This window comes from Euprymna scolopes, chromosome 5 (genome assembly GCF_053919585.1).
Source record: "Euprymna scolopes isolate OS-2025 chromosome 5, ASM5391958v1, whole genome shotgun sequence".
NCBI classification, from domain to species: Eukaryota; Metazoa; Mollusca; class Cephalopoda; order Sepiida; family Sepiolidae; genus Euprymna; species Euprymna scolopes.
This window is the reverse complement of record NC_136486.1, coordinates 39,274,010-39,301,381: the sequence shown is the minus strand read 5'-3', so window position 1 is coordinate 39,301,381 and position 27,372 is coordinate 39,274,010. Positions and strand designations below refer to the sequence as shown.

General features: G+C 34.1%; 1 protein-coding gene across 23 annotated transcripts in view; it reads right to left on the bottom strand.

Annotated features, from left to right (window-relative positions):
* LOC145276773 (cyclin-dependent kinase 17-like) overlaps positions 1–27,372 on the bottom strand; it is a 534,353-nt gene that overhangs the window by 168,658 nt on the left and 338,323 nt on the right. For all 23 annotated transcript variants that reach the window (XM_080128044.1, XM_080128029.1, XM_080128036.1 and 20 more), the window contains one exon: positions 9,687–9,898. In XM_080128044.1, coding sequence (XP_079984170.1) covers positions 9,687–9,810 — 124 coding nt within the window. In that variant the 5' untranslated portion in view covers positions 9,811–9,898. The remainder of the gene's footprint in view (positions 1–9,686; positions 9,899–27,372) is intronic.

The window sequence follows — 27,372 nt, the reverse complement described above, 5'->3', positions numbered from 1 at the left end:
CGCTATTTCAGCCCCTCTTGTGCTGATTCAGCTTTTTCGTATAAAAACGAAACTGGTGAAACTAAGGCATGGTTCTTGGCAAGGGCCGGTAATGTCCAGAAAGCAATAGAGGTTTGGTCAATGTTGGTTTTCACCGTCATATCAGACAATTGTTTTCATGTGGGCACTCCCCTAATAAACGTGTTGGGGAAACAAAATCAGAAAGTTGGGTAAAAAAAATTTTAAAAACTCAAAAGAACTATCCCGCAGTGACCTTATTAAACACGCACTTAAAAACTGTCTCGCAAGCGTTATGTTTGACCTCCATTTGAACTCATTCACTTTTTAATTGCTAAATTTAACGTCTTACATTGCTTCCGTTGCTGTAGCGCAGGTGTATGTCGTCAGCCTATTGGCCTCAAGGCTTCGGGTTCGAGCCTACCTAGCACCACCCCCTCCCCTTTTTTTTTTTTTTTTACACCTACAATAGATTTTTTTCCCACTTTTAAAATCGCTGTCTTTTTGTTTTATTTTTTTTAAGTTTAACATCGTCTTTTTTTATATTTAAACAGGGTTAAGTTTATTTTTTGTTCTGCTTTACCCTCCTCCTCCAACACACACTCCTACAAACACCCGGGCAACGCCGGGCACCCAGGCTAGTCTACATATATATAAAAGGCAAAATTGACACACACGTTTTTGTATGTCTGTGAAAGACTTTTTTGGCGGGGGTTCTCGATTACGTTGCATTTATTTAGAACTTTCCTTATACTTCCTAGATTATAATATCTACATTTATTTTGATCAACTTTTATAAAATTCCCTCTATTCCATCCTTTCGTGTGTTTGTTCGTCTTTTTCGTATAAAAAAAAAAAAAATCAGACCGTAGTAGGCCACCTTGGCTTTCCGACCGGAACCTCCAGCTTTGATCAATGTTGGGAAAACCCTTCATATCAGACAATTGCTATTCATTTGAGAGTTCCCCCCTTTTCGGGGGAGCTTGGTTTCCCCAACATCATGGGGAAACATAAATGAAATGGCAGAAAGCTTCACTTCTGCGCATGCGTGAACTCATTTCTGCAAGTCAACTTTTTAATCATTAAATTTGAATGCTTTTCACTTCCTCTCGCGTCTTAGTGTAGCAGTAAGATCTCGGCTTTTCTTTCACTATTTTCACGGGTTCAAGCCCACCTGCCTACTAATACTTTTTTTTTTTGCTCCAAACATCCGGGCACCCCTGCTAGTCTATAATATAAATCTCACCTGTCTATTTAAATGTATATATGTTTGTATGTCTGCCTAAAACTTTTGACAGACACGTCGGAACGTGACAAAACTGGTATCATTTTAAACCTCAAACTTTCGGACGACAAATATAAAAAAATTGACCAAAAACATTAATTCCTTCACCCTCAACAGAGTCGCTTTTTTCACAGATATTTTTGAAAGTCAACCACTCTTTTCAATTGACTAGCCTTAATTTTGATGTTCATCACTTCTAGTTTTGCGATGGACGCAACAGCAAAGACATCACTTTTTTTTAACGTTCTTTTTCTCCTTCGTAGTATGGGTTCGAGCCTACCTGCCTGCCTACTACCATTTTTTTTTTTTGCTCAACACACACCTCCAAACACCTGGGCAACGCTGGGCACCCAGGCTAGTTGTCAACATGAGGTAAATATTACCTAAATAAATAAAATGAACATGATATTTCTTTATTAACTTGAAATTGTAGCAATTTAATTCTTTTTAAAACAATAAATATTCATTGTCTTCTCAATGTATAAAATAAAAAAATAACCAGGAAATATTCTTCAAATTAAACAAAAGTAACTTTTTGAAATATCTACTGATATATAAAAGTCAATGTATGTGTGTGTGAGCTCAATCTCTATGGACTCCAAAATGGCTGGGCCGACTTTTTAAAAATTTCACAGATGTACTTTATGTGGCTAGGAATGTTCTTAGACAGGTTTTGTATTAAAATACGTTCAATAAGTATCGAAAATCAATAATTGAAAAAAAATTGATTAAACAAGGAACAGTTCAATTTTGATCAAAGATTACACTATGCACTTATGTTTTGTAAGTGCATTTTAGAAGTTTTATACACAAGTATAAAATCAATAGTAGGTTCTTTGATAAAAAAAAATGGTTTTTGTTTAGAGCCCAATTGAACCATGATACTTAGCTTTTGCATTTTAAATTTTAATTCAAGTCATTATATAAAAATAATTTCATAAAATACAACAGTAGGTTATCTACAATAATTTCATAAAATAAACCAGTAGGTTATCTACAATGTATTGTAGACTATGTCACTGCAGGGAGACAGGAGCTTCCTTCCTCAATTCAACAATTGAACCTATTTTAAACTCTTTTCTTGCAAATTTTCTTTGAAAACAAACAAAAACAATTTTGAACAAAAAAAAAAAATACTTGAAAATAAGAAATTTTTTTTGCTTTTTTGAATCTTTTTAAAAATCTTTGAGAGACCAAACAAAAATTACAGAATTTGTTTTGAAAAAAAAAACAAAAAAACTTTTGTTTGCTAAACATTATCTATCAAAATTGAAAACAAAAAAAATACAAGCAGTAGTCATAGTAAATTCCCCCTCATTCTCCTGCATAAATATGTTGCCATGAAACATTAAATGAATAATAAAACAAAATTATGGTAGGTCATTATTTTTTTGTTTATATGATTTCCATTTATTTTACTATTTTTTGGTTTCATACCATTGATAAGATTTGATCATCAGTAACGTTCAGCATAATCCGGTGATTTACGTCATGTTCCGGGCAAAGCTGAGTGGATGGTTACATATGTTTGGTTCAAAATCTGCACAAGTACAACATGATTTATAAGCAAACTGTCAAAGCACTCTACATACATTTTACTGATGTAAAATCAACACTAGTTATCATATAACGTTGTCGCATTGATTGATAATTGCAACAGATTGAAGGCAGTTATTCCTCAGGTTTTTTAGCTCCATTTAAAAGAAATCTATCTAAGTTACATTGTAAGTGCCATCTGTGTAACTTTCTAAAAACAAAATTTGCATCAATTTTGATGCAAGCATTGTTCCCAATCAAAGCAAGCCTGAGTTACTAGTAAAACCGGTATGATGTTGAACAACTGAAACTAAGCAATAAAGCCAACACATCATTGATGTCTCATCTCAATCAACCTTCAAGTTTTTCTATAAAAAAAAAAAAAATAATGATTTTAAAAAAGTGCCAACCTATTTCTTATAACATTGCCACACGAGTCATCATGTGCTTGCACTTGAAAACTTTAAAACTGTCCATTTAACATCCTAATGCACTACTACACAGAGATTTTTAAATCTTCAAGAGGAAAAAAAAAAGATCAACAAGAAATCACTTGAAAAAAATAACTCTACCGAGGCAAAAGCTTGCTAAATAAATATTAAAAAAAGAAAAAAAGCAAAAAAAAAAAAAAAAAAAGCATATCATTTTGGCTTTGTTAAATTTCAAATTTTGCATAAATAAAAATGCAAATTCACATCTAATACATTTTCCAAAAGGTAACTTCACACATCATCATCATCATATTCAACATATCATCCGTTTTATATGCTAGGATATATTGGATGGCTTTTAAAAATTTACTTTCAAACTAATCTATTTTTAGTCAGTTTTTTTTTTTTTTTTTACCTTTCTTTCTCTCAGGATCATCCTTATTATTTCAGCCCACGTTTTCCTTAGTCTTTCACTATAAATTGACTTTGCTATCTCAATTATTCTACATCTACTAACCCAAGAACTTTCATCCATTCTTTCAATGTGATCATACCACAGAAATCTGTCCTGTTAACATCTCCCTATACTGTTTAAATTTAATTTTCCTCTGAGGTCATCAGAAATAAACCTGTCTTTAAGACTCACATCACACATCCATTACATCATTCTGATATCATTTCTCTCCATGCAATGCATGTCCTCAGCTTTCACTTGCTAGCTTTTACTGCCATACATTATCACACTGTAGACATATGCCTGATAGAATGTTCCTTTAGTTGAAAGTGATAATACTCTGCTGGTTAGTAATGGCAAAAGTTCGATGGACTTATTCCATCCACCCATATCAATTACAATCACACTAGTACCTGCTTCTCTCTGTGCTCCAATTGTATCACCAAAGTAACAAAACTTCTTAGAAAACTCAATAGTTTCACTGTCCAAATATACTTGCCACAGAGTTTTCATTTGTTTCCATCATTTTATTATGTGTAAACTTCACTGTAGATATTATCTTACACAAGACCAAAGACCAAAGAATCAGTCCTGCTGCTTTTCATTATGATAATTTACCAAATCCCAAAGATTTTGAAACAGTGATACTTATCGGATGAATTTCTGTACAAAACATATCTAAGAACACTGCCAGACATAAATTAACTTTGTGTGAAATTTGCAAAAGATAGGCTCAGCCGTTTTGGAACTTACACACACACAGTGACTTTTCTATAATAGTAGAGATAGACATATGTCATTTCAAATTCCTATGCTGTTTAATAAAATTAAATAAGCACAATCTGTTTTGATGTTAATATAGTTAGGATAGGTGGAAAAAATACTTTTACATTTAGATTAGTAAAAGTGTAATTGTTTTGGCAAGGAGCTAAGTGTAATATTTGTTCTGATAGTAGATTTCCTCCCTTTCCAAAAAGGGAGGTAATTTTTACTTATGTTCTAATCCAAAGTGCCCTTATTTGGGGAGCTGGATTTTCTACACCTTAAAACCCAAGCTCGTGTCTAACTGTCCTTGTAGGATGACAAATAGACAAGAATTACAAATATGTTTGTGTAGATTCAGAGTTTATAAACAATTCCAATGTTGAAATAAATGCATTGGGTAACATATATCTAATCGACATGCCTCATGAAGATCTTATGAAGTTCAGATTTGTATATTTTGTCAAATTAAAAGAAAAATTAATGGGATAGTTATTCAGTGAAATTGACGTTTAAAAAATATCACTTTGAAATATATAATAAAAAAATTAAAATGTTTAAGTTCATATTACTAGAACTTATGGAGGCTTCTCTCCAATTAAAAAATAATTTTGCATTTTTTTTTATTTAAAAAGTTATTTTTTATTATTGTTAAAACAGAATGTATCGTTCATTTCTTTCTTTTTGAATAGCATTTTACAGAGATAAATATTAAGCCGCAAATAAATACTGAATGTAAAAATCCGAGCCATTAAAAAAATGAAATAACATTGAAACTAAAATGAAATTATGTATGGGAATTTTTGGGATGCAGATTGATAATTTGTATTCGGACTACTGTTCTCATCATGCTGTTATTTTTACATTTCAGCTTATGTAACCTTGAAGCTGTACAGAATTAACTAATAATCAGTTTTAAGTGACAGTGTTCTGGAGGTTGGAGGTTCAATCCTCAGTACTAAAATAATAATAAAAATGACTTTAGTCTTGCAACAAATCATGACTGACAGAATGAGAAAAGTCTATTCCCATGGATTAAATAGGAAGTTGAGTTCAAATTCCATACAGATTCCCAAGTTCAACAAAACACACTGAAACATTGTGAGAATAATATTGAAGATGAGAATAGCAGTCCGAATAATAAAAAAAAAATACCAAGATGAGATTAAAATATGTAAGAGGTTCTTAATAATTAAAAAGCAATTAAATAACGTTCATGTATGTATATATTTTTTTATTCATAAACAACTAAGCATTATTTTAATGTGTTTATTTTTGTATTTACATGATTAAATTTGTGGTTTAACAAAGTAATCAGAACCAATGATTAACTCCAAATTAAATTTTTTTATTTTAATTACAATTCAATACTCGAAATTTGAAAGTAGAAATCTAAATTTATTTGATAAGCGAGATGGAAAAAAAGAACTAAATCAATGAGTGATGATTAACTGAAATATTTGCTTTATACAAGGGAGATAACTACGCACGTTACAGTTATCTGTAAAAGTATGGAGAAAAGTAGCTAAAAGAGAGGCTCTTTGCATTTAACTTAAGAAAAATATATTGTAAGTCTATAAGAAGTAAAAATAAATAAATTGAAGCAAATAGAATAACAATTATAGATAAATCGATAATTTTTAAAGGTCTTATTTTAATTGGTTCTTATAATTAAAGGGTTTAAAAAGGAGTCATTTTTTTTTTTTTTTAACTTTTACCCCAAATGGAGCATATTGCTACTTTTACATAAGGGTTTACCATTTGGGATCCTGTCTAACAGCGTACTTAGGGGAGTTGAGCAGCAAAATGTCTGTTCACATTACGTTAATACTTCTAAAGGTTAGTCCAGTCAGGAAAACAGGAAACACACGGAATTCTAAAGTTTAGCAGTCTGAGGAAGAAAACTATTAGAACGGAAGGCTTTCCGGTATCTAAAGACCTCAATAGTGAAAGGGTTGGATTTTGCTGCTTGTTGAGTTAGTTGGGAGTATGTACATCAAGGGGACACAAATGCTATGAATTCATCAGAATACATTTCATTAAAGCACTTTTAAAAAAGGTGCAGGGATGCAACATTCTGACAATAGTTTATATTTTCATACAACATTATCACATTGATACACCAGTTCTCATTAGATCACGAAAGTGAAGGTGCTGTATGTGGAAAAACGTCATCACCCCGCTGCAAGATCAAAATTGGATTGCAGGCCAATAAGCATATAATAGAAGTAATCCTCTAAATTATGTCTGTGTGAACAACAAAGGTATAATGCCCATTTTCAATAATATACGTTCTCCTCAGAATTAAACCTTAAAACATCATATTCTTTTCATTTTAATCATGTCTATTTTGGGGTATATTCATCCGTGTGGTGTTGAAAGAGAATCAGGGTAAAAGTCAAGAACTTATGTGTGGTTTTTAACAAAAACTTGCATCTTGGTTGTGTTTCAACACCACACAGTTTGAATACACTCCAAAAAAGAGATGATTAAAAAATAAAGGTATGATACTGTATTATTGAATGTTTAATTCTGAGGAAGACATATTTCATCAAAAATGAAATTTAAAACAATAAATAAAATAAATAAATTAAATGTCATTCTTAACAGTTTATTACTTTTAATAATTCAGATGTTCTATGTATGAAAGCAAGAACACTATTTCTAATAACTGTGTTTTGTCTGGTTTATATGTTAGAAAGTTCTGTGTGCATAAAACATTTTAAGGAGAGCTTTTTGCGAAAAAGAGTTCTGCATATTATCATTTGTGTCAGTAGTGAAGATTTAGAATCTGTACTAATGTTTGAGTGGAAAGGAGAAGCATCTATATATTAATACCGTAGTACTTTTACCATACGTATGTACATATGTCATGGTTTTCAGATTATAAATTATTCAATCGAGAGATCCTATTTATTAAAAAGGAGGATAGAAGATGATAACATACTACGAACATTAAATTAGCGTCTCTATATACTAATTTAATGTTCGTAGTATTTTATCACCTTCTTTCCTCCTTTTTAATGAATAGGATCTCTCGATTTCTAAAGACACAAAATGTAAAAAAAAAAAAAAAAGAATGTCGCTTTTGAGCCGTATGTGAAACTAAAATATACCTTCTTTGTCTTCTGGCTAGGATCCAAGGGTAGTATCTGTTCTGTCTAAAGATGGTATAATGATATTGTTGGGTTTCCATTCACGCTGGACATCCATATCACAGATTCCTATAAGAATACTGGAGATTACTTAGATAAATACTTTTTTAATAGTTTTAACAAAAGGCTACAATAATATTGCGGGGTCGCCATTCATGCTGAACGTCCACAAAATACCCAGCAGCAATATATTACATATGAAAGATGCTGCTGTGGAATTTCCACAGGTCCTGCTAGTCTTATATAATAACTAGAAGAATAACAATGAAAGTATAAACAGTAATAAACCAAATACAAGAAAAATAGTAATAATATTATTTAGCAATGTAAGTGCTTTATCAATATGGAGGCCAAAAAAACATTTTCAAAAAATCCTGTTATAATCGTCTGTCTGATGAGGAAAATATCTAGAGAAGAAAACGTATAATGTTATCAGTCTCAACTCTGTGACTGCTTCCTGGTGTCATAGGACTAAATAAGACTGTGATAAAAAGATCCAGTGATTTTGGGGTTTGTGGGAGGAGTAAATCTAAAGAGGGAGAATATTTGCTACTACTTATGTGGGATTATGTAGCTGAGAGAGTGAGGCAAGGAGGGCATAGCATGATTTTTTTTAGAGTGTAGACGAAATGTGCATATTTTAGCTAGAGAAGACGCTGTAGTATTAAGTTTAAATCGTAAGTGTGAAATATTTGCATAGGAATGGCCTCTTTGGTTTCCTATAGCTTTGATAGTTAAAGGGAAAAATTTTATTTTATTATATGTAGAAATGACAGACAAAACAAAGATAAAATAAAAAGACTATAGTATAACGCAAAGCAAGTATAACTGGTTTAATGTAAATATTATAAAAATAATCTTTAGTGATAAATGTTTGTCACCTGACACATTGCTGGCAAAAAAAAAATAGAAAGTTGAAATTGAAAAACTAGAGCAGATAAAATGTTTACCCCCCCCCCACCTCAAAACAGAACAGTTTTGCACCAGTTTTAAATCAAGATGTAATGGTACTAAACCTTATGTCTAGACTCCTTATTCTAATGTTGATCAAAATCCGTTACATGATTTTGAATTTAGAAAATATCTGAAATGTAAAGCTTAAAAATTTAAGGAGTCTTTAGAAGAAATTGAAATTTAGGGAATCTTGATTAATTGGTCTCTAACAACTATGGATCAAATTAAATGCAAATCTTTGAATTTTCAAATAGAACGCTATGTCTCCAACAATCCCTGTTAAAAAATGCTCTAAAAGAAACCGAAATTTGTGAAATATTAATTAATGTCCAATGCCAATTGTTAAAACTTCACAAAAATCAGAGTCATTTGAATATTCATGAAGGACTTTTCTCTTGTTTTTACAAAACTAAATGAAATAAAATATTGTCCATATTACAACCAAATATAATGCTAAATGGCATCTGAGTACACATAGTAAACTCTACATTTATGAGAATGAGAATAATCCATAAATTATTCTTTTTTAAGTGGATCAGATATAGTTCAAAACATAATCCACTCTCTCTACAGAGGGCACAATCTATGTTACGTGACAAACTAACCATATTGCAAATGCTATAAGTTCTGATGAACTCATAGCACTTATGCCCTCTGAACATATATACTTCAAACCTGACAAGCAACAAAATCCCACCCCTTCACTGTTGAAGTCCCTGAATGCCAGAAAGCCTTCTACTCTAATAGTTTCTTCCCTCAGTGTGCTAGACTCTGGAATTCTCTCTCTGTTTCCCTGACTGGATTAACACACAGAAGTTTAAATGTAATGTTGCTGTTATTAATATCAGTTTTCCTTCTACGAGACTAGTTAACCCTATCAAAGCTTGAGAGTCTAGTCTAACCTATTATTTCATCCATAGCTTGAGGGGTTGCAGGTGGGTTCATGCCTTTCTACAAGAGTATTAGTGAAAGTGATACAACAGCCAAAATGAAACTAACATGGCATTCCAAATCTATAAAATTAAAAGAGAAAAAAAGAACGAAAAGAAAAAAAAAAGAAAAAAAAAAGAAAAAAAAAAGAAAAAAAAAATGAAGTTGTATTATACACTTACCATTTTCCTTAATGCTTCCATTGTCTTCATAAGAAAGCGTTTCGGCAAGTTCTGATAAACTTTCATCGATGGGATGCCTCCCTCTGATGGTAAGAGAGAGTCGCCTCTTAATCTTCTTCATCATCTTGCTAACAAAAGCAACAGCAGCAGCAGCGGACAGGACAAGCGATGGTCATCGGACATCATACAGCCCTTAACAGGCTACCAGTTAGCTAAAAAAGAAACAAAAGAGAATGAAAAATAAATTTAAGAAAAATATATTTGCAAAAGAATAAGATTAAATATAAAAATCTCAATTTAGAAAAGCAAAATGTTTTTGTATCTTGTTGAAAAAATGCAAATAGATTAAAATTTATATAAATAAAACAGTAGACGTATGTATGTATCCTTCAGAATTTCAGTGTTGTGTGACCAGTAGTTAAGAATTTACCCGTTAGATATTTATCCAACAGGTAAATTCTTAACTACTGGTCACACAACACTGAAATTCTCAAGGAGTAATATTCATGCATGAAGGATGGTTTATCTTTGTTTATATACATGTAAACCACATACAAACATCGGCCAATTTACATGCAAAATGTCCATTCCCACTAGCCGACATCTATTTTATGAACATGTGCATATTTGCTTCATTCCTTCAAGTTATTTAGAAAACAACAACAGCCTGGAACGCTAGAAGTTTTGATTTTAATTCTAGCAGATGACACCAACTTATTTTTTTCATGTCTTTATATTAATAAAAAATGAAATATTTAAATTTTACTCACGGTTTTGAATTTGTAAATATGGAGAAAAACCTATATATCTTTTTATTATTCATTTATTGATTAGGCAAACAAATATTACTTTCAAATCAAAACTTCTAACACATCTGAATGCACGCGTTTTTCTTTATTTTTATAAAAATAAGCATTCCAGACATTAATTCAAAAATACGAAGACATACCCATATATCTTTTCCATTATTATTCTTTGACGGATTAGATTAACAATTATTAATTTCAAAGAAATATTCAGTGTTTTTGCAGTGTACGCAGCGCGTTACATTTCAGATAGGATTTAAAAGTTAAATTAAATTCATATGGTATCTTTCTTTTTCATTAAATTGTTAGGTGAAAGTGCAGAACAGTTAAAAAGCTTCCCTCACCATGTTAAGAATGGCTTTCTAAATGTTATTTTTTTCAGCATAATTCATACACTGCTCAAGTACCAAAAATACTAATATCCCAAATGCCTGTGTTTTTTTTTTTCAGACTTTACATTACATTTATGAAAACATCCTTATATATTTTATATTCATTTATCGATTAGATGAACAAATATTAATAACAAACAAAAACTGCAAATTTTTCCGAATACATGAGTTTTTATTACTTTTAATTTTTCTGATAGAGCTTTCTTATATTATAACAACACAAAATACAGGTTTATTTCTAATTTTTTTTTTATACCTAATCAGATGAAATGTCTCATGTACTCTATATTTTACATCTACGCCAATCGACATTATAATATTGTAAGTATATTCAAATTCTTTTAACATTTTTCTTTAAATTAATTCACCTGTTTCCTTGAGATAATTTTCTTTTCTCCAAATAACTTCCTTTATTTACAGAGCTTCTTCTTTTCTTGAAATATTTTCTGCTTTCCTTTTTTGTAAAAGATAAGAATTTCAGACGTTAAATTAATATACGATGCCATACCTCTATCTTTTTTTTTTATTATTATTCTTTCACCAATTAGATAAACAAATATTAATTTCAAAGAAAAATTTGGTGTTTTTGCGGTGTATGCACTGTGTTACATTTCAGATAGGATGTTAAAGTTAAATTACAATTTTATGGTGTTTTTTTATCATTAAGTTGTCAGGTGAAAGTTCAGAATAGTTAACAAGCCCCCCCCTCCGTGTTAAGAATGGCTTTCTAAATAATAACTTTATGATTTCAGCATGGTTTGTACACTGTACAAGGACCAAAAATTCCTAGGTTTCCGAATGCGTGCGTTTTCTTTTATCTTTAAAGTACTAAGAATTGCAGACATAGTTTTTCCTTTTTTATAAAGACATAAGAATTTCAGACGTTAACTGAAATATACGAATATATATCTCCGCATTTTCTTTATTCTTTAACTGATTAGATAAATAAATATTAATTTCATATAAAAATTCTAATGTTTTCAAATGTTTTTTTTTTCAAAAATAAGAATTTTAGATGTTACATTACATATACAAAAACATGCTTATATATATGGTATTCATTTATCAATTAGATAAATAAATATTAATTTCAAACAAAAAAAAAATGTAAGTTTTCCAAATGCTTGCATTTTTATTATTTTGTATTTTTCTGATAAAAATTTCCTTACAAATTTTCGCATGCATGTTTGTGGTTTTGTTTTGTTGTTTTTTTAGAAAATTTTCCTGAAATATTTACTGCATTCAAATAATTTTAAGGCAGTTATAACACAAAATAGACGTTTATTTTCATACAAAATAGAATTTTTTGTAACTAATAAACTATAAAATCATTAGATTTTGAGTAAAATTCCTTTCTACACATTTTGCAGTTTTTAGTCATGTGCAAGCGACTCTATAAGTTACTCTGTCGGTCGGTCTGTCTGTAACACTTTTGTGCTTGGCCTTTTTGGTTAAGATCAAAGGTCTGTTGTTAATAGATGCTGTTCTTAGCTTTTTAAGCTTTTCTTGGACTTTTGGCCAAGCAAAGTGTAGTATCTGTTCTTACTACATGCTATACTTATGTTTGTAACTTTGTGATATAAAGTGGGGGATCACTTTTCTGTATTAATTATATGTAAAATGGTCACCCACTTTACAACCAGTCAGTCTCAAAGCCATTCAAGTCATTCTCCAGATCATTCAAGCTGTTTTTGAAGGATTCCAGTTATTTTTTTAAGCATTCAAGTCATTCTTAAGGTCATTCAATTCATCCTTAAGTTCATTAAAGTCATTCTAAGTCATTTACTTTTTATTTATTTAAGTCATTTCAGCCCATTTTTCGGTCATTTTAGTTTATCTTTAAGAATTTCATGTCAATCCTACATTCACGCATTCATTCATTACACGAAAGCATGTGACTAATGGCTATCGGCCTTGTTGTAACAAAGTTCAAAATTCATTGTAATGCATGAATGTGTATGAAATCCATCGTGAACAAAGACGAATAAAGCTCATATTTTTTAGGAAATCTTGAATGACAGGGGTCAAATTTTCAGTTCCATCGCCCATTATTTTTAAAACAATACTTCACTTACAGTAGAATATTTAATTTCCGTGAATATGATTTTCATAACAAAAACAAAAAAATACATGTATTCACCATTATGAATTTATATTTTGACAAAGTTTGTTTTTAATATTAGAAATTTACACTTCAAAATACTGCCGTATATTATCAAGGCCTGAAAGTTACTCGAGGATAAGGGTTAATGAGTGTCTTAGACAGGCTCCAAAAAAGAGTCACCCCGCACTATCAGTCAAGCTCCAATTTCTATCCCCTCGTCGAAATGTTGCATTCCTGTGTTTGTTTTGCAAGTATTTTTAATGGATATTTTCTGATGAACTTGGAGCACTTGTGCCCTCTCAGCATACATACTCCAGATTAATCTAATAAGCAGCAAAATTCAACTCCTCCATTGTTGAGGTCTCTGAATGCCAGAAGGCTTTCTACTCTAATAGTTTCTTTCCTCAGAGTGTCAGACTCTAGAATTCCCTCCCTGTTTCCCTGACTGTACCAACATACAGAAGTTTAAATGTAATGTGAACTAGCATCTTGCTGCTCAACTCCCCAAAGTCCACCGTTAGACATGATCCCAAATAATAGTCCCTTACGTCTTAAGTGGTAATATGCCTTGTTTACGGTTAATAAAAAAAATAAAAAATCAATTTTTAGTACATCCTGGGATCCAATCCCAAAATTTGAATAATATAAAATAAAAAAATAATACTGTGGTGTTATGGGCTGCGGGCAAAAAGAGAAAACGTTTCTCATTCAATCTAAGATGGCACTAGGTCTTTCTGATACCATGCAAATATTAAGTTTTTATTGTCAGAAAAATAAACTTAATTAGTTCTTCAGAATTTAGATATGCTTTATCAACTAGCTATAGATCGCAACTTAAGAAAATTATTCAGTCTCTCTAAAGAAACATTTGAACACAAATTCAAAAACAAAAAAAACAAATAACAAGTGAAGCATGTATGGTCCTCCGTGAGTGCACAGTGAACGAGGCATAAAAATAATGACTAAATTCAGCATTTGCACCCCCTCCCATTTAGCCCCAAAAGTCCCCAGTGGACATCAAATCCTGGTGAAAATGGACAAACGGTGCAGTTTGAGGCCTTAACACATGTAAATTTGAATTCTGCACCATGCAAAAAAAAGAAATGACTAAGTCCATCATTTGCCTCCACCCATTTAGCCCCAAAAGTCCCCAAGGCCTTAACATATTTAAATTTGAATTCAGCAGCATGAAAAACTGCTAAATAGACATACACAGAAAATTTTGAACAAATATGGTAAAATAGTCCCAAAAATGGAGTGTTTTTATTAGCCCTAAAAGAGCCACTGGGGCACACCCAAGAGTTATTGCGAAGTATAGACAAACAAAATTATATAGAAATCAATTAGTTACAACTTTTCAGAAAGTTTTCTAAAATTCCAATGCACCAATTTTTTTAATAAGCAAAAAAATTCCCAATTTTAGCCATTTTACACAAAAGGCACCCCTAGGGAAGGGAGGGGGGGGGGCAACCAGAGTTTTCCCGGAAAATCTATTCTGTTACTTTTTTACTCATATCATATTTAATTTTTGTACAAAATTTTTTTTTTAATTCCAAGGCGTAGTTATTGAGGAACGGACGAACAGACAAGGTCCACCCTCCTTTTGTTGGGGGAACCAAAAAACAATATTGCGAAACAGAACTATTTGTTATATTAAAATCAAAACAGTCACTGAATTCAAAAGCAATAACAAATAAGAAAAATGTCCTTTTTCAATACCAATATGCAAATGCGTTTATTTGTGAATGATTTTGCACATGCATAAGTATAGGGTAGAATGATAAACTTGTCGCTTTAGAAAAGACGACATGATTCCATTTCTGTTTGATGAAAACCAGTTTTCTTTTTCTTTTTTGTTGCAGACCATCTACTAGTTGGCCAGTTGTGTACAAATTCCAAGAGTGATAAGAACCTTCTATCATGTCTGAAAGTGACACAATGTTCAACAAACAAGATCAGAGATGCGCCACTGTGCAACTCATACTCTCTACCGATCCAAAATGTTGCTTACTTGATGAATGTCCGATTGATTTGTTTGAATATTGTAACATTTCTTTCAATTTTGATGGAAAGTGTACTCCAGTACAGAAATAATTACAAATAATGTTGCACTATTACGAAAACAAGTTAATAATCATGAAGATTGGTCATTTTATAGCGTATTAACCCTTTTTGGTTATTATATGGACAACATCTTAATATCTTCAAACATTTATTCATGACGTTTGTTGCTTTAAATAGCTATTCATGATTTAAATTCATGTTTTTCATCAAATGTAATTTCATATTACAGCCAGAACTGATTGTATTTTAACACATGCATTATTATCAGGGGGGGGGGGTTTAAATCGTCCTATCGCTAGTCTAAATTGATAAAAATGTCTATTTTACTCTTAACTGGAATCATCTTAGTTAACACTATACCACATTTACTCTAAAGGGCCATGCTACTTAAGATATCACTAGATTTGTTTGCAGTATGATTTTTTTTTTATAAATATAAAAATGTACAAGAATTCATTCCTTAGCCAAAAGGCCAAGGAAACGTTAAAAAGTAGCATTTTTATACATGCTATTAAGACGATCCGTCCGTCTATCAACCCAGGTTGAATGGACGCAAATCAAGAATTCTTAATATTAAGGATGCAATAAAAAAAAAAAATTCTCATACAAATCTAAGCACAAAGTCTTTATAAAATATCATTTGGAGTAGGTGAGAAAAAATACTGGATATTTATTAATTTATTCAGAATAATGTTCCCACAGCCATTAAACCAATATTTTGAATGGGAAAATCTCCACTCCAACTTTCATGTCCATTAGACAGCATTTACTACAGTAAAAGATATAAGCGATACAGAATAAAACACAGAATAAAAATTAAAAAAAAAAAAAAGAGGTGAGAATGTTACATTAAAACGGAAAATCATATGCATAAAGAGACGGTTTTCAATGCCTAACAATAGATACAAAGTTTCTGCTAAAGAAATGGGGTATATTAGCACACACATGCTAGCAAGAAGACTTGGCATTGCTCAGGACTGAATTAAAATTGTGTCCTTTTATCCCAATAACATTACTTTTTGTATTACAGTTTATGGGTTTAATTTTTTAGAGACCTAAGGATGTACTGAATACTGATCAGATGAGGAAGGATATAAGTAAAATGACACTAATTGAAATAAATTAAAATTTTTTTTTTTGGTAGAGCCAAAATATAATTACTTCTATTAGCAATGTGATATTCTAATTTTTTTTAATAATGCTATTATATTCATGGGAAGACAATTCTAGACAACGGTGATTACATCAGGTAGAAGGCCTCCTTTTGATTTTTTTTTTTACTTCTATATTTTTATTGGGTTATTTGATGTTAGATCACTTATGATTTTCGAAATTGTTTTGAGTTAATGAGTAAATTATAATGATATACTTCTAACTACCCCCCCACCCCAAAAACCTACTAAACTATTAATAACCATGAAAATATACAGACCTCCAAAAACAGTAGAAACAACAGATACTTGCAACTGTAGAGACAAACGCATTTATCCACTAAATAATACTGGAATGAAAAGTTATGTAATTTTATAATACTAATATCTAAGAATAATAATAAAAATAAATATAAATCGATTCATGTATTTGAAAATAAAAAATATAGAAAACACACACAAACACATATTTTAGCAGCAAGTCATTAGGCAAGTCTTGTTAAATACATAGAGCTTTCTTTTTTCTGTATTTTTTTATTGATTTTCTCGATCTGCTGAGCATTTCTTTTGGTTTCAGTTGATAAATGTTCTATTATGTAACCAAGTGATATTTTCGTCAGCAAATTTTCTCTAGCGCTTTCGATCAATGATCATCATCAGGAGTAGCTTTGTTAAAGAGACCTTTTTTCTGTTGCCTTTATATAAATAATCTATTAATTTGTTTTATTTTAGTTTGGTTTTTATTTATTTGTTTAATTTTATTCAGGTACTTTGACTTAAGTCTTCTGTTAGCGAGGAAAGGATAACTAAGGGGTGTTTGTAAAGTCTATTTTTTATTATTATAAATTCATAATATATATATATATATATATATATATATATATATATATATATATATATATATATATGTTTAATATTTTAGTACCTGTATTGAAAGCTATTTTATTAATGTTGGGCTGTATTTTTTTTATTATTAATATTGCTTTTTCGGTACTTAATTTTAGTGTTAATGGTTAATATGTTTCTTATTTTGGTTGACTTTAATTTCTTTATCATGTGAAATAATATGGCGTTGAATGTCATTTGTTTTCTGGCAAGTGATATATGAGACATCTGGAGAAGTTTGTCGTTGTATGGCCAATACATGTATTGCTATTAATCTGTGAATTTGTTATGAAGATATTCTTCTAATGGACAAGAGGATTCATATATTACATTTGTTTGGCTCAGTGTGGGGTTAATAGTTTTATTGTTTTTAATTATTAAGTTGGAAGTTTTAAAGACAGTTTAATATATTATTAGTTTAATCTTTTTATTTTGTTCGATGAGTTTAGTGTATCATTTTATTAGGTTTGTCATTTTTTTGCTGAGTTTATAATTAGTACGAAATTGGTTTTTGTAATTGTTGTAGACCCGTGCTAGGGGTCACAAATGAAAGAAATCACAAGTAGTGTAAAGTGTAGAGGATAAAAATTACTACCGGAACAGTAGTAGAAACTCGCTATGAACCAAGCGAACAACAGAAGATGTTGTATTTGAGAGGAGCAGCTTACTTTATAGGCTTGTATATACTGATGTTTATTAGCTGTTTTCTTTTCGGATAAAGTTAATGTTAAGAGAGAGAATAAAGCGCCTTTCTAGAGCTTTCCTCGTCTAAGTTTTAGAGGATGGTGCTTTTTTTTTGGGGGGGGGTACTTCATAGCATATCTTTTAAAAGTTTATGTAGTCATGTTTGGGGGGTATTTTGTCTTATAGATAATATTGGGTCATCAGGAGAGAATACACACCGTTTCGGGGCCTTCCTTTCTACGGCTTGTTCGCGTATCGCCCCCCCCCTCACTGATGTGAGGCCCAATTATCTGCTCAATACAGTTAAAAGAAAAGACGTTTGATAATTAAATGGCTCTTGTTACGAGCAACGGCTTTGCGCATGTCGTTCAATGTTCAAAGGCCACGTCTGACATATTTGTTGGGACGTGTACATATCGAAGAAAATAATGATAATATTAGTAATAATAATAAACAATAATAACAAAAATAATAAAAGTTCTATATATATATATATATATATATATATGTATGTATATAATTAAAGGTATATATATATACATAACATTAATAAAAAATATATATATATGTATACATGAACACATAAAAAAAATCTCACAGTAATAATTACACTGTAGACCCTTGCGAACATATCATGAGGTATTCCTTTTCGCCTAGATTGTAACGTCAGCTCTCTTTTTTTTTTATTTCACGTATTAATATTGTTTCTAATCGGTTGTTATAAGTTATTGTAAATTCAATCTAGGTGAGTATTTTCCTTGTTACGGCTTTTTCGCATCGGCCACATTCGTTGATGCGAGGCTTAGATATCTGAATCACATTTGAATTAACTCTTCAATGCAGTAAAAATGTTTAAAAATTTGGCGTTTCATATAACGACGGCTTTGTGTGCATGACGTTTAAATTTAAAGGCTGCGTCTATATCAAGCCCGTTAAGTTAAGACGCGCTCATATCAAAAGAATAGAAAAAAAAAAAAAAAAAAAAAAGGAAAGAAAGAAAATAAAAAAGGAGAAAAGAAAGAAAATAAATAATTAAAAATTGTTAAACAAAAGCAAAGAAAATGAAAATCATTAAATAAATCTGCACTGTGGACACATATTACCACTCGGTATTTCTTTTAACCCAGAGCCAGATGGCACATTGTTCAGTAATTTCTGTTAGATTTTTACATGCTGCGCTTCTTTTTCGGCCTTTAATTCCAAGCTGTCCTAAAAGTTGATATAAAGAGCCTGAAATGAAACCTCTTGCTCCAATCTTAACAGCTCGAAGAATTGTAACGTAACCTTCACGGGTCAACTCTCTTTTTAGGTCTTCATATTTCTCCATCTTGTATTGGTGTTGCTTCTCTACCCGGCTCTCATAAGGTACTGTCAATTCAATCAAAACAAAATTTTTCCTTGTTATTGACGAGAGAACAATGTCTGGCCGTTGACCCTTTCCTTTTATAATTTTTGGATAATTACTTTGCTAGCCAGGGAGACCTGCGGCAAATATCCAATCATAATTGATTCCGAGAATATTTTGGTTCTGTACTAGCAATGGGCTAATTATATGTTTTGATCCGATCCACATTTTTCCTCCCTCAGCAAAAAGCTTGTGGCTTATAAGTTAGCTGCTTCGGGCTTCATATGGTTACTTATTGTTGTGGTCAGTTCTTCCAATACCCTATTGTGCCGCTACGTATATCGCCCATTAGCAAGGGCCACTCTGCAGGAACTAAGAACATGTTCCATAGTCTGAGGTTTTTCTTTGCATAAAGGACAGGTTGGATCATCCCCTTTCTTCCATTTGGCAAGGTTAATCATTGATGGAAGCATGTCGTAAGTTGAGCGTATTATGAAACGCAACCTTAGCGGCGACATTTGTCAGATGTCATTCCACGTAATGGATCTTTGCATAACTTCTTCCCAGTTTGTCCATTGTCCCTGCTGTGACTGTTGAATGGCTTTTACGAGCCTTTTTGCTTTCCTCCTTGCTCCTTATTTCCTGAATGACCAGATCTTGGCGCTCTTTGGTTGTAGCCGTAGACTATCTTTGAATGCTGGTCATTCCCAGTCCAGATTCCCCTGTCTGAGTGAACCCAATGACTTCTTTGAAGGCTAGGTTTTCTTTCGCTTCATTTATAGCATCTCAAACTTTTCATTTCCTTCCTGTTTTAAGAGAGGGTTGTACTGTCTTTACAACAGTGTCATTGGAATTGTCCAACATCATCTGGAATCTGACTTTCCCTGCTTTGAACTCCTCTGCAATAGACTTGAGTGGTAATTTTAGTTTGGATTGTTTGCTATATAGAGAAACATTTGATAATCCTGGAGGCAAATCTAGCCATTTCCTCATATATCTGTTGATTTTCGCTTCAATTGCCTCAACCGTAATCATAGTTATTTCATATATGAGAAGAGGCCATAAAAGAATTGGGATGAGCATGTGTTGAAGACACCATACCTCGTATTTACCTTGAAGTGGACAGCACCCGATTGTCTTTAGACTCTCATCAACGGTTTTTACTGTCACTTTAACCTGGTTGGAGTCTTTCAAGGTGTTATCGTACCATCTTCCCAAGCTTTTTAATGGTTCTTCTGAGACTGTAAGTATTTTCTGACTACCCACTGAAAAACATATCTTCATGCACATTTGCTTTTCTAAGAGAGAGGCTTCTGGACTTCTTGGTGACATTTCGCATTCTTCGCCTATCCCATTGACGAAATGTTGCATCCCTCTGCCTTTTCTACAAGTATTTTAGTGGTGAATGCTCTGACGAACTGCAATCACTTGTGCCACCACGACGTGAGCACTCTCGACAAACCCAACAGGCTGCTAAATCCCACCCCCACACTGTAGAGATCCCTAGATGTAAAAGATCTTTTTACTCCAATAGTTTCTTCCCCAGAACCGCTAGACTCTGGAATTCCATTCCAGGTCCCTGCTTCCCCAACAGTACTGACGTGCAGAAGTTTAAGTGTAATGTGGACTGACATCTTGCTGCCCAAATCCCTACATAGTACCCCAGTAGTTGTTGCCCCTGATAGTAGCCCCCTACACCAAAGTGGCAATTCGCCTTTTTTTGGGGTGAAAATGTAATAAAAAAATTTTTTTTTTTAAATTTAGTAGGGCTTACATTGTTTCCGGCTACTTTGAGAATTACTTGCATCGCTAAAACAAAAAGTATAGGCGATACTATACATCCCACTGCAATTCCCGCCTCAAGTCTCATCCAGTTTGTCGTGTAGTCATTTGTGGTAAACCGCATGTGAAACCCATCGAAATACGTTGCAATCATCTTGCGTATTCCCTCTGGGATGTGGTGCATTTGAAGGGATAGTTGACTCATTTGATGAGGCACTGATCCCTATGCATTAGCTAAATCGAGCCAAATGATGTCCAAGTCAGTTTTTTTTATTTTTGCTCTTTGGATAGCCTCCCATATCATACTCCCATGTTCCAGACAATCAGCTATTCCAGGGATACCACCTTCTTGCACAGAAATATCGATATATTTGTTTGATAGTAGGAATTTTGTTATTCTTGAAGCATTACTGCGAAAAATATTTTTCCCTCTACGTTAAGAAGTGAGATTGGCCGAAATTGATTTATAGTTCTGCGTTTTGCTCCTTAGGTATGTACACACCGTCTGCTTTCATCCACTGGTTACTGACATGACGTTTTTTTCCATGCCAACTTCAAGTTAATATAAAGCCATTTAAGTACTTTTGGGCATCTTTTGTAAAGTAAGAAGGGGATGCCATTCGGACCTCGTGCAGATTTATTTCTAGCTTTGAAGACAACGCGTTTAACCTCTTCATACGTCATTATGTTCATATTGAACTTTTTTTGAAGAATTTCTGGCCATATCAATTTGCTATTTTTTTGCAGTGGGATGTGCCGGTTGTGGTCTGAGTATGTGTGTCTTAGATGGGTTTCTAAGACATGTTGTTCCGTTTTTAATACTCCTGATTTTGGTTGTTCAAATAGATTTCGGGCATATTTATATGGTCCTTGAATGAACTGATCACGCTCTTTTCTCCGCTTCAGTCATTTTTTCCTGGTGCGTTCCGCCTTGCTAAGAGCGCTATGTCTATCTTTGAGATCTTTCTAGATGTTTAATAAACCCACTTTTTCAAAAGGATTTGAAACGCAGAGTTGTCGTTTCAGATGTCTTTTCTTATTCCTAAGATCTGCCATCTCCCGCTGTCGTCTGTTTTTCTTGACGGGTGGTTTAGTTGATTTCACTTTCTCACCATATAATGCAATGCAAATGCGATATATAACATTACCGCACTCTTCTAACCATTTATCATACTTCTTTCTATCCAGTTCTTTATGTAATGCATTGCTTATTGTATGATCAAGCATACATCATGAAAGAAACCACAAGTAGTGTAAATGTATAAAATATAATAAGTATTTATCATAAAGAATACATGAGCCACTAAAGTGGTATGAGAGGAACGTGTTCGTAGCATGCGGTTAAACATGGTATGAATGTCTCCATCTAGTCTCTGAAAACCAGTGGTATTTATAGGACTGGTTGATTCCACTTAGTTCTCAAATAGGGGTGATTTGTACCCCACAACAGTAATATAACTGGAAGTTATCATTTTTGTTAGTGTTGGGGTTCATGTTTTTATGAATTAGAGTTTATAAAAATTTTATCTGTTGATCAGCCAGTTTGTTTGGAAAATTGTTGTTTATTAGTCTGTTTTATGGTTGTTAGTTTTTTGCAGAATATTTTCTTAGATGCGGATAAAACAGACTATAATAAACATACTTTTCAGCTTTATTATATATTTTATTTTGTAACAGAAATTCCATTGAATAATGAAGTAGTTTATCTTGTTAATGAGTCACTTGTATTAAGTTCAGTTCTCATTAGTACATTAAAACAATTAGACTAATTTATTTTGATCATTACAACTTTTTTTTATATATACTTAGATCTTTCATGTTGTTTAGTCAGAATATAACAAAGTTGTGGTGTTAGGAGTCAAAGGCTTTGTAACAAGTTTGAGTCAAAGCCGAATTTTTGAATTCAACTCCAATTATTACTGAATGTTGAAATACTTTAAATAATCAGGATACTGTTCTTATCTTGAGTATTATTTTCACATTTCATCTGATGTAACCTCCAACTTGATATTTGCGAATCTGTGCAAAATTTTGAATGGAACCTTTTATTTTATCCACGGGGATGGATTTTGTCACCCATGACTGGCTAGAAATCCTAAGTAATTTGCAACTGTATTTTGAGTGTAACTTACAAATGAATTGACATTATCTTACAGACAATTCTCGTATTAATTTTAGGAGTTTTAAACCTATTTTTGTTTTTAGATGTACAATCAATCTTACTACTTATAACTATTAATACGTATTATTATTGTGATATTCGTTTTTATATTTTATTATTTATTACTAAATATTATGTATATATTATTTTTAATTAATGGTACCAGGTCTGCTTAATAGGTAATCCTTGCACAGCATATGCACTGCTTCTGGGAGTCTTATTCTCCACTGTTCTTCTGTCTATAATTTCTACTTTGTCCCATAAGGATAGTCCAAAGAATTCAAATGATATGAATAATCAATTCTCGTCTGAAAAAAATAAAAAAACATAATACTTTAAATAAGTCAGATATTTTGCAATTGTTGAAATTAGACCATATACATTCTGACTATAACCAGGGCTGCGGAGTCGGAGTCAGAGAGTTTAACTGGAGTCAAAATCGGAGTTTTTTTTATCTGACTCAGACTCCTTAAGTCCAATAAACTTATTTTTTACATGGTTTTCCTGTTTGGTTTTACCAGTTGCACAATTTAGCAGTTTTTGTATGGTTTTGCTTTTATTTTTTGAGATATATTATATTTTGTACTGTACTGCAATGCTTCTACTTCATCAAGATATTTTGGTCTATCGGATCACTGCAAATCCTGTCTGGATAGTTGTTTTTGTTTTGGTTGTGACGTCACACAGAATCAATGAAAATTCTATCTTCAAGTGAAATCACTGTGGATAATAATCGGATTATAATCTGAAAGCTATTCAGTTCCTGAATCAAATGGAATTTGGCAATTGGATCAGTCAAGGATCAATCCAGAATTGTTGGAAAAAAAAACAAAAAAAAAAAACAGGCCTAAATCAATAAGAAGCAAACCATGCTACTATAGCCCTTTATAGCTTTTTCCTTTGATCCTCTCTTTCTGTAAAGGCAATATTATCTTTTAAAAAATTTTTCGTCTGTATATGTGTCTTTACACCCCTCTCTGATGAGAAGCGTTTGGCTTCGAAATGCCATGGCCGAAAGAGGTTTCCCTATCCCTAAATATAGTATTCCCTTTTGAACTGATAGCATAATAAAATTTCTTTGTAAATTGTTTATACCTTTCTTATCTTAACTTATTCTATAAAGCTGGTTGAGTGTATATGTGAGTATATTTACATATACATGAAAAGTATTTATAAAATACTTGCTGAATAGGTGTGGGAGGCTGGTATATGGATCTGCAGAATAGATTTCCACATAGGGGTCAAGGATTCAGGAGTCGGACTCTAAGATATCAAAGGAGTTGGAGTCTGAATCCTAGGAATTCTAGGAGTTGGACTTAAAATCTGACTGTGCAACCCTGTCTATAACTGTGGAAGTAACAAGTACAATTAAATCAATTTCATTTTATTCATATTAAGCTGATAAATTTTTAGGATTTAAAAATTTATATTCTATTCAATAATCCAGTCCTAAAAAAAGAACCCCCCCCCCAAAAAAAAAACTAGAGTATTTTTAAAAATATTCCAATCGTTAGCATGTGTACTCCAAGAGTTATCTACTCTTAGAATTTGTTAGCATCTATTTAGATAATAAACAGTTATTTTTTTTTTATTCTAGTTTTACTACTTACTATGATAATGTTATGTGCGTCTACGATATGTCTGCAGTTTATACAGCTTTTTTGTAATCTCTATTTGGAAGATACTCAATTTCTGAAATTAAATTGATCATGAGTACAAACGAGAACGTTTAAAATAAAATTATTTAAAAATAAAAATATGATAAATTATATTTTGCCAACAAAAATTCAGTAAAATTAATAAAAATTACAAAATGTAAAACAAACAGCATTCATAACAGATTTAATCTAATATAAAGAGAAAGACAGAGGATAGAAGAGAGAGAGGGGGATGGAGAGAATGGGAGAATGAGACAGCGGATAGGAGAGAGACAGAGAGGGGATACGAGATAGAGAGAGAGAGAGAGAGAGAGAGAGAAAGACAGGTGATGCGAGAGAGAGATACACGTGATGCGAGAGAGAGAGAGAGAGAGACAGGGAATGCGAGAGAGAGAGAGAGACACGAAATGTGAGAGAGAGAGAGAGAGACACGAAATGTGAGAGAGAGAGAGAGAGACAGGGAATGCGAGAGAGAGAGAGAGAGAGACAGGGGATGCGAGAGAGAGAGAGAGAGAGACAGGGGATGCGAGAGAGAGAGAGAGAGAGAGAGAGACAGGGGATGCGAGAGAGAGAGAGAGAGAGAGAGAGAGAGAGAGAGAGAGGGGATGCGAGAGAGAGAGAGAGGGGATGCGAGAGAGAGAGAGAGGGGATGCGAGAGAGAGAGAGAGACAGGGGATGCGAGAGAGAGAGAGAGACAGGGGATGCGAGAGAGAGAGAGAGAGACAGGGGATGCGAGAGAGAGAGAGAGAGACAGGGGATGCGAGAGAGAGAGAGAGACAGGGGATGCGAGAGAGAGAGAGAGAGAGACAGGGGATGCGAGAGAGAGAGAGAGAGAGAGAGAGAGACAGGGGATGCGAGAGAGAGAGAGAGAGAGAGACAGGGGATGCGAGAGAGAGAGAGAGAGAGACAGGGGATGTGAGAGAGAGAGAGAGAGAGAGACAGGGGATGCGAGAGAGAGAGAGAGAGACAGGGGATGCGAGAGAGAGAGAGAGACAGGGGATGCGAGAGAGAGAGAGAGACAGGGGATGCGAGAGAGAGAGAGAGACAGGGGATGCGAGAGAGAGAGAGAGAGAGAGACAGGGGATGCGAGAGAGAGAGAGAGAGAGAGACAGGGGATGCGAGAGAGAGAGACAGGGGATGCGAGAGAGAGAGAGAGACAGGGGATGCGAGAGAGAGAGAGAGACAGGGGATGCGAGAGAGAGAGAGAGACAGGGGATGCGAGAGAGAGAGAGAGACAGGGGATGCGAGAGAGAGAGACAGGGGATGCGAGAGAGAGAGAGAGACAGGGGATGCGAGAGAGAGAGAGAGACAGGGGATGCGAGAGAGAGAGAGAGAGAGAGACAGGGGATGCGAGAGAGAGAGAGAGAGAGACAGGGGATGCGAGAGAGAGAGAGAGAGAGACAGGGGATGCGAGAGAGAGAGAGAGAGAGACAGGGGATGCGAGAGAGAGAGAGAGAGAGACAGGGGATGCGAGAGAGAGAGAGAGAGACAGGGGATGCGAGAGAGAGAGAGAGAGACAGGGGATGCGAGAGAGAGAGAGAGACATGGGGATGCGAGAGAGAGAGAGAGACAGGGGATGCGAGAGAGAGAGAGAGACAGGGGATGCAAGAGAGAGAGAGAGACAAGGGATGCGAGAGAGAGAGACAGACAGGGGATGCGAGAGAGAGAGACAGACAGGGGATGCGAGAGAGAGAGACAGACAGGGGATGCGAGAGAGAGACAGAGACAGGGGATGCGAGAGAGAGACAGAGACAGGGGATGCGAGAGAGAGACAGAGACAGGGGATGCGAGAGAGAGACAGAGACAGGGGATGCGAGAGAGAGACAGAGACAGGGGATGCGAGAGAGAGACAGAGACAGGGGATGCGAGAGAGAGAGAGAGACAGGGGATGCGAGAGAGAGAGAGAGACAGGGGATGCGAGAGAGAGAGACAGGGGATGCGAGAGAGAGAGACAGGGGATGCGAGAGAGAGAGACAGGGGATGCGAGAGAGAGAGACAGGGGATGCGAGAGAGAGAGAGAGAGACAGGGGATGCGAGAGAGAGAGAGACAGGGGATGCGAGAGAGAGAGAGAGAGACAGGGGATGCGAGAGAGAGAGAGACAGGGGATGCGAGAGAGAGAGAGACAGGGGATGCGAGAGAGAGAGAGACAGGGGATGCGAGAGAGAGAGAGAGACAGGGGATGCGAGAGAGAGAGAGACAGGGGATGCGAGAGAGAGAGAGACAGGGGATGCGAGAGAGAGAGAGAGACAGGGGATGCGAGAGAGAGAGAGACAGGGGATGCGAGAGAGAGAGAGAGACAGGGGATGAGAGAGAGACAGGGGATGCTTGAGAGAAAGAGAGAGAGAGAGACAGGGGATGCGTGAGAGAGAAAGAGAGAGAGAGACAGGGGATGCGAGAGAGAGAGAGAGAGACAGGGGATGCGAGAGAGAGAGAGAGAGACAGGGGATGCGAGAGAGAGAGAGAGAGACAGGGAATGCGAGAGAGAGAGAGAGAGACAGGGGATGCGAGAGAGAGAGAGACAGGGGATGCGAGAGAGAGAGAGACAGGGGATGCGAGAGAGAGAGAGACAGGGGATGCGAGAGAGAGAGAGACAGGGGATGCGAGAGAGAGAGAGAGACAGGGGATGCGAGAGAGAGAGAGAGACAGGGGATGC